We start from the raw sequence: 14,856 nt of genomic DNA, 5'->3' as shown, positions 1-14,856 counted from the left end.
GTGAACTACAATCAACTGTATTCTTTTTTCTGCTGGATATACTGTAAGTCATCAACAGTACCAATCTACAATCCTATAAATATAAATAGTGCTATATTTAGTAGAAATACAAAAATCTCAGAACCTACTTAGACCTCCTCAATCAAGAATTCACAGCTAAGGAGATACCCAGGTGAATGAGATACTTAGTAGGAGCCTTACAACAGAGGAATACTAATTCACACACTGGAGAAAATCATCCCCTGCCAATTTTTTTTAATTATTACATGACTATATTTTAGCTCTTTAAAAAATTAGGTTATTAAAAATCTTAACACTGCAGTTTACCCAAACCTAAAAAAAGTATTAACTCCTCCAATTTAAAAGTCTGAGAGAAAATGTAAAAAGAAACAGGGTAATCAAAAGTATGGAACTATCAAAGGATAAAAGCACCCACGAGAACATTCAGCAGAACAATTACCATTAGTAGAAAGTAATTATAAAGAAGTAGTAAAACTATAAAATTTTATGTTAATCAACTGTAGTAACAAAGAAAGCAGCTCCACCTTTAATATGACTAAAACTAAATAGCAACTCTGCTTTCTAGTACATACAATTATTTTTCCATATTCTTTCTACATTATTATTCATTGTGCTATTTGGGGGAGATAAACAATTACTTTTCTGTAAAATTAATCAATTACTTCATTCTTTGCAGATCCTCACGTGCTCTAGCTAATGCAGCTTCAGCAGACAGTGCCCTGGCTTCCATATGTTTCAATTTTTCAACAACAGATGTATTTTCACTGAGTCCATTGGGGTATGAGAATGGGACTGAAACTGGTTCATACAGATCTTCTACATCTAAAGAAATAAATGGGTACTGTTAGGCTCTCTTATAACAGTTAAGCACAAATAGATACGTTAGTACTAACTCTATAGTTAGTGCCTATTATAAGTCAGCCAAAAAGAACGAAGAAAAGGATTTTTATTTAAGGAAACATTAAACATCCAAACTACTTTTATCCAAATTCAAAGATTACACTGTTAGCTTTTCTAAACTGAGCACAAATTTGTACCAAAATTGAGTTTAGTCTAAAGGCAATACAATGTACTGCCAATTATTTCTAAACACTGACAGAAAACTGCATGACTCCCCAAAATCGACAGAATTATTTACTATTTAATTTGGCAAAAAAAATGAACAGCAAAATTGTAGCACTTATGTATTATTGCAGCATTAATATATAAGTATACCTATTAAAGTTTAAATGTGTATATGAAAAGAAGGCTTTAGTATACTATTAAGATTCTATATTATAATTAAGACATCTTTCTTTTTGGTTTTAGGGTACACCCAACAGTGTTCAAGGGTTACTCCTAGCTCTGCACTCAGAAATCACTCAGAATTTGAGATGCCAGGGATCGAACCTGGGCGGGCCACATGCAAAGCAAATGCCCTACCCACTGTGTTATCACTCCAGCCCCTTAATTAAAACATCTTAAGTCAAAGTACTAAACTATACATAAGATGAATCCACATCAAATCACTTGAATCTTAGCAGCTGAGCACTGCCAAAAAAGTGGTCAATTTGTTAGGAAGACTGAAGAGTTTTGTATATCAACCATCCCTCCTCCAAAAAAGCTCAAAAATACATGAGGCAGGGGGCCAGAGTGATATTTCAGTGGCTAAGGTACTCACTTTGCACAGAGTTCACCATGTTCAATCTCTGGCATCCCATATGATCCACTGAGCACCATCAGGAATGATGCCTGAGTGCAGGGCCAGAAGTAATCCCTGAATATTTCCAGGTGTGGCTCAAAAACAACAAAAATACATGAGACAAAAAACTGACTTAAAAGCATATTAGATTTAAACATATTTTTTAATCTCAATGAGTAGAACTAGATGAAAAAAAGATAAATCTTTAGAAACATAAAAAATATATTAAGGAATGGGGAGTAGCTCAACTGGATGAAGTGTACACTTGACACAGAGGACCTGAGCTCAGTCCCTAACACCACATTGTCTCCAGCACATAGAGAATTGTTGGGTGAGGCCATAGTGGACCAGAGTACTGCTGGGCCCAAACAACATCAAACTTGAATATTGAAGTATGTGCTGGCATAACCCATAGATAACTGCTTGGAAGCCCCAATAACAAAAAACAAAAATTTTAATACCATATTTAATAGATTTTAAAAATTCAACACCTTGAACTAATTACAGGATACTTTTACACAGTAACATAATACTTATGAATAGTATACTGATTGATAGTTTTGCAGAATGTCCATCAGTGTGGATCTGTTTTTTCTGCTAATTCTACATTTTTTTTTGAAAGAACAGCAGAGAAAAAAACAGCACCCACTATACCAAGGCAATCCTAGTGGTAATATGCCTCATCACTGGTGATATTAATCTGTCATGTGACTGAAGTGGTGTATGTGGGGTTATTCCACTGGAAAGTCACCATCTCATATGTAGCCAATAACTTTCTTGGGAAAAGGTGATGCCTTTGCTGATCCAAATCCCATAGTCTTCAAAAATTCTCCTGTTCCTTAAGACATAGAATCACTTAATTTTTGATAAAGGGGCAAGAAATTCTGAATGGAGCAAGGAAAGCCTCTTCAACAAGTATTGTTGGCACAACTGGTTAGCCACTTGCAAAAAAGAGAACTCAGACCCCCAGCTAACACCATGTATGAAGGTAAAATCCAAATGGATTAAAGACCTTGATATCAGACCTGAAACATAAGGTATACAGAATAACAAACGTAGGTTAAACTCTCCATGACATTGAGACTAAAAGCATCTTCAACAAGGAAACAGCACTTTCCAAACAAGTGGAAGCAGAGATAAACAGAAACATATTAAGCTGAGAAGCTTCTGCACCCCAAAGGAAATAAAGCCTAGGATACAAGAGCCACCACTGATTGGGAGAAATTATTCACCCAATACCCATCAGATAAGGGGCTAATATGAAAAATATACAAGACACTAACAACTTTACAAGAAAATGGGGAGAATGAACAAACACTTTGTCAAAGAAGAAATACAAATGGCCAAAAGACATGAAAAATAGCTCCACATCACTAATCATCAGGGAGATGCAAATCAAAACAACAATGAGGTATCATCTCACACCACAGAGATTGGCACATATCACAAAGAACAAGAACAATCGGTGCTGGAGGGGATGTAGAGAGAAAGGAACTCTCATTCACTGCAGGTGGGAATGCCATCTAGTTCAGCCTTTATGGAAAACAATATGAAGATTCCTCAAAATGCTGGAAATTGAATTCCCATATGATCCAGCTATACCACTCCTAGGGATATACCCAATGAACACAAAAATACAATTCAAAAATCCGTTCCTCACACCAATATTCATTGCAGCGCTATTTACAATAGCCAGTCTTTGGAAACAACCAAGATGCCATTCAACAGATGAATGGCTAAAGAAACTGGTATATATACACAATGGAATATTATGCAGCCATCAGGAGATAAAGTCATGAAATTTTCCTATACATAAATGTATATGGAATCTATTAAGCTGAGTGAAATAAGTCAGAGGGAGAGATATAGACACAGAATAGTATCAATCATCTATGGGTTTTTAGAAAAACAAGATATTTTTGTAATAATTCTCAGAGACAATAGAGATGAGGACTGGAAGGTTCAGCTCATGACAGGGAGCTAACCACAAAGAGTGGTGAGTACATTTAGAGAAATAACTACACTGATAACTAGCATAATGTAAGTGAATGAAGTAGAAAGCCTGTCTCTTTTTATTTTATTTTATTTTATTTTTTTTGGTTTTTGGGTCACACCCGGCAGTGCTCAGGGATTACTCATGGCTGTCTGCTCAGAAATAGCTCCTGGCAGGCACGGGGGACCATATGGGACACCGGGATTCAAACCAACCACCTTTGGTCCTGGATCGGCTGCTTGCAAGGCAAACGCCGCTGTGCTATCTCTCCGGGCCCAAAAGCCTGTCTCAAATACAGACAGGGGGGGGTATGGAGGTAGGAGATTTGGGGCATTGGTGATGGGAATGTCACAATGGTGAAGGGAGGTGTTTTTATATGACCGAAACCCAGATACAATCATGTTTGTAATAAAATTGTATAAATAGACATTAATAAAAAAAAATTCTCCCCATTGACCTCAAAATCCACTGAGGAGCTTTACTACAAGTTATTACACTTTTGTATTTATCTAAAGTGATTTTCTATTTCCACCATCCCTTCTCTCTTGTTGCTGTGATGTCTGAAGAAGGCACAACTGGTTGTGGTGCTTGCACATCTGATTTAGAGTAAGAATCATACTCTATAATGTATGGCCTAGTCAGGGATGCAAGACATGTGCTCTATCACTTAGATGCATCCTGGGAGTCGCCTATAACATGTAAAACAGGAATGCGATTCCAAGATTGAGCTGTTACTTCCTCATTTAATTTGGTTGGTAATTTATGAAATAATAGACTTGGAATTATTTACTGTATTCTATAATCTATATAATTTTTATAATTCTATAAAAAACCCATATTACAAATTTGTATTGTTCAGAGCATTTCAACTCCTTCAAGCTGATGCTCTTTTAATAAATTTCCCTGCCTCCAATACTTGACCTTATTTTAAATGTTCTATTTTTCCTCTCTTCAGAAACCAACAATTTAAGGTAATCAATATCACTTGAAGTCCATGCAGTGGCTCTTGTGATAAAATCCATGGCTTCAGGCTTTCCCTAGGTGCTGCCTAAATCACTGGGCCATCTTCTAGGCCAGGGGTCCTCAAACTTTTTATACAGGGGGCCAGTTCAATGTCCCTCAGACCATTAGAGGGCTGGACTATAGTTTAAAAAAAAACTATGAGGGCCCGGAGAGATAGCACAGTGGCGTTTGCCTTGCAAACAGCCGATCCAGGACCTAAGGTGGTTGGTTCGAATCCCAGTGTCCCACATGGTCCCCCGTGCCTGCCAGGAGCTATTTCTGAGCAAACAGCCAGGAGTAACCCCTGAGCACCGCCGGGTGTGGCCCCCAAAAAAAAAAAAATTTACAATCCAGGGCTCAACAGGCTGGAGTGGCTTTGCATGCAGGAGCCTTAGGTTCAAACTTGACATGGTATGGTCCTGTGAGCACAGAGCGGAGAGTAGCCCATGAACATGAATGGGTGTTATCCAATATCCTCCAAAAAACTTTTTGTTGTTTTAAACCTATCCCAGTGGTATTCAGTGTTTACTCCTGGCTCTGCACTCAGGGATTACTCCTAGAAGTGAACCTTGAGGGGCTTTCTGGGATACAGAAGACAAAACCCAAATTGATTATATGCAAGACAAGTTCCGTATCAGCTCTGGCATTCCCCAAAAGAAAAATTTTAAAAGTACAATCTGATAAGTGAGAAATGGTTCTCATTGTTTTAAGTATATCCAATACTTTATCTTATATGTGAAGTTCATAATCAAACTTGAAACCAAATGATTAAATCTTCCATTTGTCATCACTCAGAGCTAAGAAGCAGACTGTTTTGAAATGCAGGGAGTGCACTGACAGACAACCAGTCAAACTCAAGCTGCATTTCCTTGACTGGGCCTCTGCAACCTTTCTAGATTATACTTGTCTCCTTTACCTGAACTTCTATAGAACTGATTCATTTACTACTAATAGTAGATTCTCCCTGTTAGGTTCAATCCTCAGCACCATATGGCTCCTGAACATCACTGGGTAGACCCTAGTAGACCATGACAATGCAGAGCTAGAGCATCACTGAATCTTTAGCCCTAGCCTTCAACCTTCCTGCAAGGTCAATCAAGAATCCTCAGGAGGGGCCAGTGAGGTAGCGCTAGAGGTAAGGTGTCTGCCTTGCAAGCGCTAGCCAAGGAACGGACCAAGGTCCGATTCCCAGGCATCCCATACTGTCCCCCCAATCCAGGGGCAATTTCTTCAGCGCTTAGCCAGGAGTAACCCCTGAGCGTCAACTGGGTGTGGCCCAAAAAACCAAAAAAAAAAGAAGAAGAATCCTCAGGAATAGGGGGCTGGAATGATAGCACAGCAGGTAGTGCATTTGTCTTGCACACAGCCAACCTGGGTTCAATACCTGACATCCCATATGGTCCCCTATGCCTGCCAGATGTAATCCCTGAGCATTACCGGTGTGACCTAAAAACAAACAAAAAAGCCTTGCAAGCACTAGCCCAAGGTTCGATCCCCTGGTGTCCCATATGGTCCCCCCAAGTCAGGAGCGATTTCTGAGTGCATAGCCAGGAGTAACCCCTGAGTGCCAATGGGTGTGGCCAAAAATCCCCAAAAAGTAAATAAATAAAAGTTGTTAAACCAATAAAGAATCAATCCAGGAAATACCAACCTTAGAGCTATAAAGTATCTCAGAAATATGGCTCATTGCTATTTTAGTTTTTGTATCACACCCTGTGATGCTTAAAGGTTACTACACTAAGGCCCTGCACTCAGAAGTTAATTATGCTTGGCAGTGCTGCGGGAACCATACAGGATACTAGGGATCAGCCACATGCAAAACAAGTACCCTTACTGGCTACTATCACATTGATGCATATTTTTCAGACTTAAAACCAAAATGTTGAAGTGATCTGAGGCAGGAGAGATATTACAGGAATTAAGGCACTTGCCTTATACATGCCTGACCAGGTTCAATACCCAGAACTACATGGTCCCCTGAGCATCACTGGCTGTGGTGGCCCTGGTGGTCTCCAGCACCATTGAGCCTAAGCAAGACCACAAATTCAGCCCTAGCACAGAAGCATGTAGCCATGGAGGTTGAGAATTATTCCTAAACCCACATTATATAGGGATTAATGGAACTTTCATAGGAAATAGGTTTACCACAGTTCTTTCTAATCAAAAAAATGCTTAAACACATTGTCAAACTATTATTTATAAAGTTATGTCTGATGATCTAAACACAGCAAGCCCTCTCTTGTATGACTGGCAAAAAAATATGAAAGAAAAAAGTAAATCTCCGTTCCATAAATCAGATTCACAAAGTATTTATAAGAGGCCAACAGACAACAAAATTTACACAAGATCTTTCTCCAAGAAGGCAAGAACCAAAGCAAAAGCAAGTATTTAGGAAAAAAACTAAAGGCAAGAAATAAATGATATTGTCACAGGTTTAAGTTTCTCTCTAGGAATAAGCCCAGAAACACTGGGGTGGAATTGATTTTGAATCAAAAGAAATTATAATAAACTGGATGTCAAGATTTTTTAAAAGTAGCTAATATTATTAAATATTTTATTTTATTCAATGAATTAAAATATAGTTTTTTTCCTTTTTTCAGTCACATCTAAGTTTGTTCAGGGCTACTCCTAGCTCAGTGCCCTGAAAACTATTTGATAACAGGGTCTAAACTAGGGTCTCTGCATTACAAGCATATACTTCAATCCTCTCAATAACCACAGAAAAACAGTTAAAATTAAGGGCTGAAGTAATAGCACAGCGGTAGAGCATTTGCTTTGCACATGGACAAACTGGGACAGACCTGGGCTTGATCCCTGGCATCCCAAATGGTACCCAGAGCCTGCCAGGAGTTAGCCCTCAGCACCACTGGGTGTGGCCAAAAAAACAAAGCAAAACAACAACAAAAAAAAGGTTAAAACTATTCTCTCAAATCTCCCAAAGTGGCACAGTATCTTTTAGTCAATCTTCAAGCAAGTTCCTATTTCTAAATTTCTTCCAGTATTTGTTGCTGTGTCTATCAATTAAGTGACATCTTTTCTACTGAAATCAACTACCTAATTTGGTCTTTAGTGACTACAAAGATAACTTTTCCTATAAACCCTATCATTTTACCAAAGAGCCCATGTTAAAGTAAATACAGTATGTTTATCTTACCAAACTGAAGCAAAAGGTCATCTTCTAATACAGGTTTCAAATACTCTTCTTTCTCCCAAGGTACTGGGTTGTATATTGAATTCATATACTCAACAGTAGGATTCTGGGTGTAAAATTAATTGAATGTCTTTTCATTGCATATTACAACATCCAACAAAAAAATAGGACAATTAAATAACAAAGAAGGAGTCTTATCTATTTTACAAAGTCTCTAAGATTTATAACTGTCATTCATTAACTTCATTGCTTGACTTTAATTAATGGCTTACAGGCAGTCTTATTTTTTCTAAATTAGAGGCAAAGAGCAATATAAACATTTATCAGAGTGAAAAACAAAACCAGTGGGCTTGAGATACAGCACAGCGACAAACACAGGGTGTTTGTCTTGCACACGGCCGACCTGGGTTTGATCCCTGAAATTCTCTATGGTACCCCCTGGCCTGCCAGGAATAAACCAAGCACTGCCAGGTGTGCCCCCCCCCCCCAGAGAAAAAACAAAAATAAAACCAAAACCACCCAGTACTTGAAACCACATCAGAAGTTACTGCCAGTAGAAATTTGTAAGCACCAGTCCCTGACTAGTATCCCTAGAACCACATGCTTCTGCCCCAATTCCTCTTCCCCATCTCACCCTAGAATCACTCGAATCATGAAGCTCTGGGAGTGGCTCCTGGGCTCTCTCCAATCCCACCTTAAGCACTGGTGAGTAGCTTCCTTAAAACATAATGTATTATGTATGATGTCCACTTATTTGGTGCGGTATATTTACTAATTTCTCGAATCCATGATTCACCCAATGTAAGTGCTAAATTTAAGAGTTTCTTATATAACAGTTCCTTGCTTCAAAAAAAAATAAGTATGCTAATAGTCATTATGGTATTTTTATTTTTATTTCTAAATAAAACCACAAATTTAAATTACCAACTTACCTTAAGTCTAATAAAATTTATTAGTTTAACATATCCATAAAATTCAAGTCCTAAAAGGAAAAAGACAATTCAATGAGTCAAGTTTAATATGATAAATTATGCTTAAAAATTGTTTGATATGGGTGTCTCTGGTTACAATTAAGATAACTGCTCCTAAATGAATACTTATATTTTAATTAGGAAGAAGAAACAATAACTGATATGTTCTGAATATCTTAATATTAAACTCATGATTGAGAAAAAGTAATAAGTTATAAACTCAACTGTATTGCTGTCCTTACATTTGGAAAATACAAGGGCTTTTTTTTCTTTTCTGCATTGGCAGGGAGCAAATCCACATATGAGTTCTATTACTAACCCATATCCTTGGTCCAAAAAAACACCTTTCAGAATAATACAAATCAGAAAAATGAAGTCTTACAATTTACCAAGCACTCAACAGATCATATTATAGCCAAAAGTTACAGTGCTTACGGAACTATCACCAATTACTTCATTAGGATACAGAGTACACAAAATACACTAACTCATATGTTTTTTTTTTTTTTTTTTTGGTTTTTGGGCCACACCCGGTGACATATGTTAAGTTAAATGATGCAAATTAAAAACCATAAAGCTTATTACATAGTTCTCATCTTTCAAAAGAACATCAATTTTTTTTTAGCTTTTGGAATATACCCACTGTGCTCAGAGGGACCAAATGCAGTGCCAGAGATTGAACAGAAGCACATGCAAGGCACATATCTTAATTCCGTACTATCCATCCAGCCCAAGAAAGCAGTATTTCAGATGGCCAAGAGGCCCAAGAAAAAAAATGTTCCAAATAATTTATCATCAGGGAGATGTAAATCAAAACAACTGGCATACATCAAGAACAACCATGCTGGCATGAATACAGGGACTCTCATGCATTGCTTTTGGGCATGTAAACTGGTCTAGCCTTTTTGAACAATACGGACATTCCTCAAAAAAAAACCTAGAAATTGGGGCCAGAGCAATAGCACAGAAGTAGGGCATTTGCCTTACATGCAGCCAACCCAGGACGAATGCTAGTTCAATTCCTGGCATCCCATACGGTGCCCAGAGCCTGCCAAGAGTGACTTCTGGGCAGAGCCAGGAGTAACTCCTGAGCACCACTGGGTTAAAAAACAACAATAACGAGGCCGGAGAGATAGCATGGAGGGTAAGGCGTTTGCCTTTCATGCAGAAGGTCATCGATTCAAATCCCAGCGTCCCATATGGTCCCCCGAGCCTGCCAGGAGTAATTTCTGAGCATAGAGCCAGGAGTAACCCCTGAGCGATGCTGGGTGTGACCCAAAAAAAAAAACAAAACAAAACAAAAAAAAAACCAACAATAACAACAACAACAAAAAAAAAAATCTAGAAACTAAACTCCTATATGAACCAGTAATACAGATCCTGGGAATATTCCCTAGAGACTCTCAAAACCCACAATGCAGAAAAGACCTCTATACTCTTATGTTCAACACAGCACTATTCACAGTAGCCAGAATCTGGAAACCACTCAAGCATCTGTGAACAGTTGAATGGATAAAGAGAAACGTGGTACATCTACACAATGGGATACTAAACAGTTGTTGGAAAAAAAGAAGTCAAAAAAATAAAAATAAATAAAAATAAAAATAAAGAAGTCAAAAAAAAGAAAAAGAAAAAAAGAAGTCATGAAATTTGCTTAGACATGAATGGATATAGATTATGCTGAGCAAAAGCAGTCAGAGGGAGAGAGATAAACACAGAATGATCAGACATATTTGTTAGATACAAAAGATACACAGTATTTTAATAATATCCAAATAGAATAGAAATGAGGGCCAGAAAAAAAATAAAAAATAAAATAAAAATAAATGAGGATCAGGAGGATTGATCTATAGTAGGAAACTAAAATCAAAGAGCAGGGGAATGCATTAAGAGCAAAGAGGGATCACTATGACAATACTAGTTGGAAATGATCACTCTGGACAAGAACTGGTGCTGAACAGAGGTAAAGTGATATGATATGATATGATATGATATGATATGATATGATATGATATGATATATGATATGATATGATATCCTTCAATGCTAACCATGATATTAGAAAGGGAAAAGGAAAGAGTAAAAGCAAGAGAGAGCAAGAGAGAGAATGCTTCTGGGCAGGGGGTGGGCAGAAAGCAACCTGAGGACATTGGTGGCAGGAAACATACAATGGTGAAGGGATGGGTATTGGATATTGTATGACTGAAACTCAATCATGAACAACTTTCTACCTCACAGTGATTCAATAAAAAATTGATTTAAAAACATAAGCAGTATTTAAAACAAGAGTAGAAAAGAGCATATCCAGCCACTGGTTAGTGCTTACTCTAAGAAAAGGTTTGAGAAATGTTTCGCAATATGAGATATAGGGTTTTCTTTTTTTTTTTTTTTTTTTTTTTTTTTTTGGGGGGGTCACACCCAGCAGTGCTCAGGGGTTACTCCTGGCTGTCTGCTCAGAAATAGCTCCTGGCAGGCACGGGGGACCATATGGGACACCGGGATTCGAACCAACCACCTTTGGTCCTGGATCGGCTGCTTGCAAGGCAAACGCCGCTGTGCTATCTCTCCGGGCCCCGAGATATAAGGGTTTTCTATAAATAGCAAATAACTCCTATTTGGTTAGGTTTTTTTTTTTATTTTTGGGCCACACCCGGTGATGATCAGGGGTTCCTCCTGGCTATGCGCTCAGAAGTCGCTCCTGGCTTGGGGGACCATTTGGACGGCAGGGGGATCGAACCGTGGTCTGTCCTAGGCTAGTGCTGGCAAGACAGACACCTTATCTCTAGCGCCACCATGCCGCCCCCCACTTTTTTTCTATTTAGTTAGTTTTAAAAGAAAATATAAAATTGTATATTTGCATGGTGTATTTGTATGCAGTGATGGTTCTAGAGCTGCTGGGGGAGCTATGTGGTATCAGGGATTGACACCTCCAACGACGACTATACGTTATCTCCTCAACCCCACAAGTTTATATTTAAAATGATTCTAATTCAGTTTTAACATGCTCCTTAAAAAGATGGAAGAAATAGGGCTGGAGCAATAGCACAGCGGGTAAGGCATTTGCCTTGTACGTGCCCAACCTTAGACAAACCCAGGTTCAATCTCCAGCATCCCATATGGTCCCCCAAGCTGCCAGGAGTAATTTCTGAGTGTAGAGCCAGGAGGAACCTATGAGCACTACCGGGTGTGGCCCAAAAAAAAAAAACAAAAACAAAAGGAGGTAAAATTATGGAAATTAAATTTTCATGTCTTACAGAAGTAAATACTTGGAATTTTATTAATAATCACTTTCAATTGAGATGACATCTGACTGCCATTTACTATTTTTCAAAAACAATCTCTCTAGATTTAGTTATATCCATTAAGAGGTATAGAAAGCTTTAAGTAGATTTAAATTTCAATAGAATCATCCGAGTATTTTGTTGCCCAACTTTATTACTCCATACCTTTATCCAAATCCTTATAAAATTCAATCCTGGGGCCAAAGTGATAAGTGGCCAGAGTAGGTAAAGGCACTTGTCCTGTAGCCAACAAAGGTTTAATCCCTAGCACCACTTATGATGTCCCAAGTCCCTCCCTGAATCAAAAGTAAACTCTGAGCATTTCTAGGTAAGGCCCCCAAACAACAAAATAGTTGTTAAATGGTTACTAATTAAAAAAAGAAAAAGAAACTCAATATTGTATGCTTCAAGTTCACATCCACTTGATCTGATAAATTGTTTTTATACAAAATCTAATTCTCCTTTTGCTTTCTCTAATTCAAAAATTATAAAAATACAATCACATGGGGCCAGAGAGATAGCATGGAGGTAAAGCGTTTGCCTTTCATGTAGAAGGTCATTGGTTCGAATCCCATATGGTCCCCTGAGCCTGCCAGGAGCGATTTCTGAGTGTGGAGCCAGGAGTAACCCATGAGCTGCCAGGTGTGACCCAAAAACCCAAAAAAAAAAAAAAAAAATACAATCATATACCAAGATTTCTTTTTTCTTTTTAGTTAATATAAGCTTTAATACAGTAAGCCATCTATTTTTTTTGTTTGTTTGTTTGTTTGGTTTATGAACCACACCTGCTGTTGCTCAGGGGTTACTCCTGGCTATGCACTCAGAAATCGCTCCTGGTTTGGGGGACCATATGGAACGCTGGGGTATTGAACCAAGGTCCGTCCTAGGTCAGCCATGTGCAAAGCAAACACCCTACACTGTGCTATCACTCTGGCCCCAGAATATCCTATTAATGATCTTCCTTCAAGGACCACTGTATTTTTAGGGCCAGAGAAACAGTACAGAGATTAAATATTTGCCTTGAATGTAGCAGACCCCAATTTGATCCCCGGTACCACATTTCACAGCGCACTGTAGAACAACCAGGAGCAAATGACCCCTGAGTACAGAGCCAAGAGTAGAGTACCTCCTGAGCACTACTAAGTGTGATCCAAATTCCTACCCTTAAAAAAAAATCCTTCAATTTCATAAGGTAAGTTGTTGCTATATTTTATTATGTTGGGACTTGTTTAGGAAAAAGTATGATAAAATGCTTAATTAAATCTCACAACTAAATTTTCCTTTATTCTAGAAAATACTTACCGTGCTTATGGACCATGTTACCAATATTGAATTGATGCTCAGTCTTACAATGTGAAAATGTTTCTTCTGCAGATGTAAATAACCTGAAAAATCAAGCAATAGCTTCATGTATTACCACCATAAGTTTACATATGTATTTTCTGAAAAATAGTCATTCTCCCTCTACTCTGTTGGTGTCTATTTTAAGTGTTGTGTTGTTTTTTCTAATTAGAAAAAAACCCTAAAATTTATAAAATTAAAGAGAAACCTAGCAATTCAAAAGGAAATTAGTAATTGGAAGACCCTGAAACAAATTACCTTGTCCAGCTTAATTTTTTGTGTGTTTGGTTTTTGGGTCACACCTGGCAGCGATCAGGGGTTACTCCTGGCAGGCTTGGGGGACCATACAGGATGCCGAGATTTGAACCACCATCCGTCCAGGATGGGCTGCGTGCAAGGCAAACGCCCTACCGCTGTGCTATCTCTCCGGCCTCAATCTATTTGCCAAATAACACTAAGTATCCAAAGTACTGCTTGTGCCAGATTCTGTTTCTGTCCAGAAAAGAAAATTTCCCACGTGATATTCTTTCCTCTTTCTGCTCCCAGGAACTTTGAATTGGCACAGCTGCAAGTGCATTTAGAAATAAAGCGCACAACATGTTACAATTGGCACAACTGCAAAATATTTGCTAAATTTCTAGTGACTTTCTAGCAAACCAACATAACTACATACAGACAGCGTGAGGGCCTTGCTTCTTAATATGTGATCTGCAAAACTACAAGACACAAGATTAGGGACAACTGCATTCTCCTGTGGTAAAAGCAGTTTTTTTTTTCTTAGGTTGGTTATTTCTGCAGCATTTATGCAGTCCATCACAGAAAAGTGCATACCGGACAATCAATATTTTACAACTAGAGGATGTGTAAGTATAGTCTCCAACCCAAACACAATTACACATGAGAACAATGCAGAATCAAGAGGAGCTAAGTAAGGTACCACCAGCCAGCACCAATCCCTAACTAAGTGAAGATTTTTATTAAAGCAAAGTTACAAATGCCAATCTGTCTCTCATCACTATATGTCCAAGGGTGTAGCCAAAGCTTGCTGAGAGGTGGAGACGAAACTTAGAAAGATTTGCACAGAGAATAAGTCACAGCTTTGTAACTAGGGTGGCAGGGATTGTCCCCCCCCCCAAATGAAATAAGGGGCATCAATTTCTCCCCCACTTTCCATAAGGACTCCTATAAGAAAGGTGAACCCAAGAAACTGACTCCAACCAAGGAAATGTGACGATTGAAAACTCTGTCTTATGGAGGCCAGAGAGATAGCTTGGAGGTGTGGCGTTTGCCTTGCAAGCCAAGGACAGTGTGGTTCGAATCCCGGCATCCCATATAGTCCACTGAGCCTGCCAGGAGCAATTTCTGAGTCTAGAGCTAGGAGTAACCCCTGAGCGCTGCAGGGTGTGACCCCCCCC

General features: G+C 38.5%; 1 protein-coding gene across 3 annotated transcripts in view; it reads right to left on the bottom strand.

The window, feature by feature from the left end:
* Positions 1–14,856, bottom strand: part of PRMT3 (protein arginine methyltransferase 3) — a 130,692-nt gene that overhangs the window by 114,952 nt on the left and 884 nt on the right. For 2 of the 3 annotated variants that reach the window (XM_049781032.1, XM_049781033.1), the window contains 4 exons: positions 13,403–13,485; positions 8,781–8,830; positions 7,852–7,954; positions 684–843 (listed from right to left, as the gene is read on the bottom strand). In XM_049781032.1, coding sequence (XP_049636989.1) covers positions 684–843; positions 7,852–7,954; positions 8,781–8,830; positions 13,403–13,485 — 396 coding nt within the window. The remainder of the gene's footprint in view (positions 1–683; positions 844–7,851; positions 7,955–8,780; positions 8,831–13,402; positions 13,486–14,856) is intronic. The other variant, XM_049781034.1, reaches the window with a different exon arrangement.

The sequence above is a fragment of the Suncus etruscus genome, chromosome 9 (assembly GCF_024139225.1).
Source record: "Suncus etruscus isolate mSunEtr1 chromosome 9, mSunEtr1.pri.cur, whole genome shotgun sequence".
Classification (NCBI taxonomy): Eukaryota; Metazoa; Chordata; class Mammalia; order Eulipotyphla; family Soricidae; genus Suncus; species Suncus etruscus.
The sequence above is the reverse complement of the archived record's forward strand: the minus strand, read 5'-3'. Positions and strand labels throughout refer to the sequence as shown.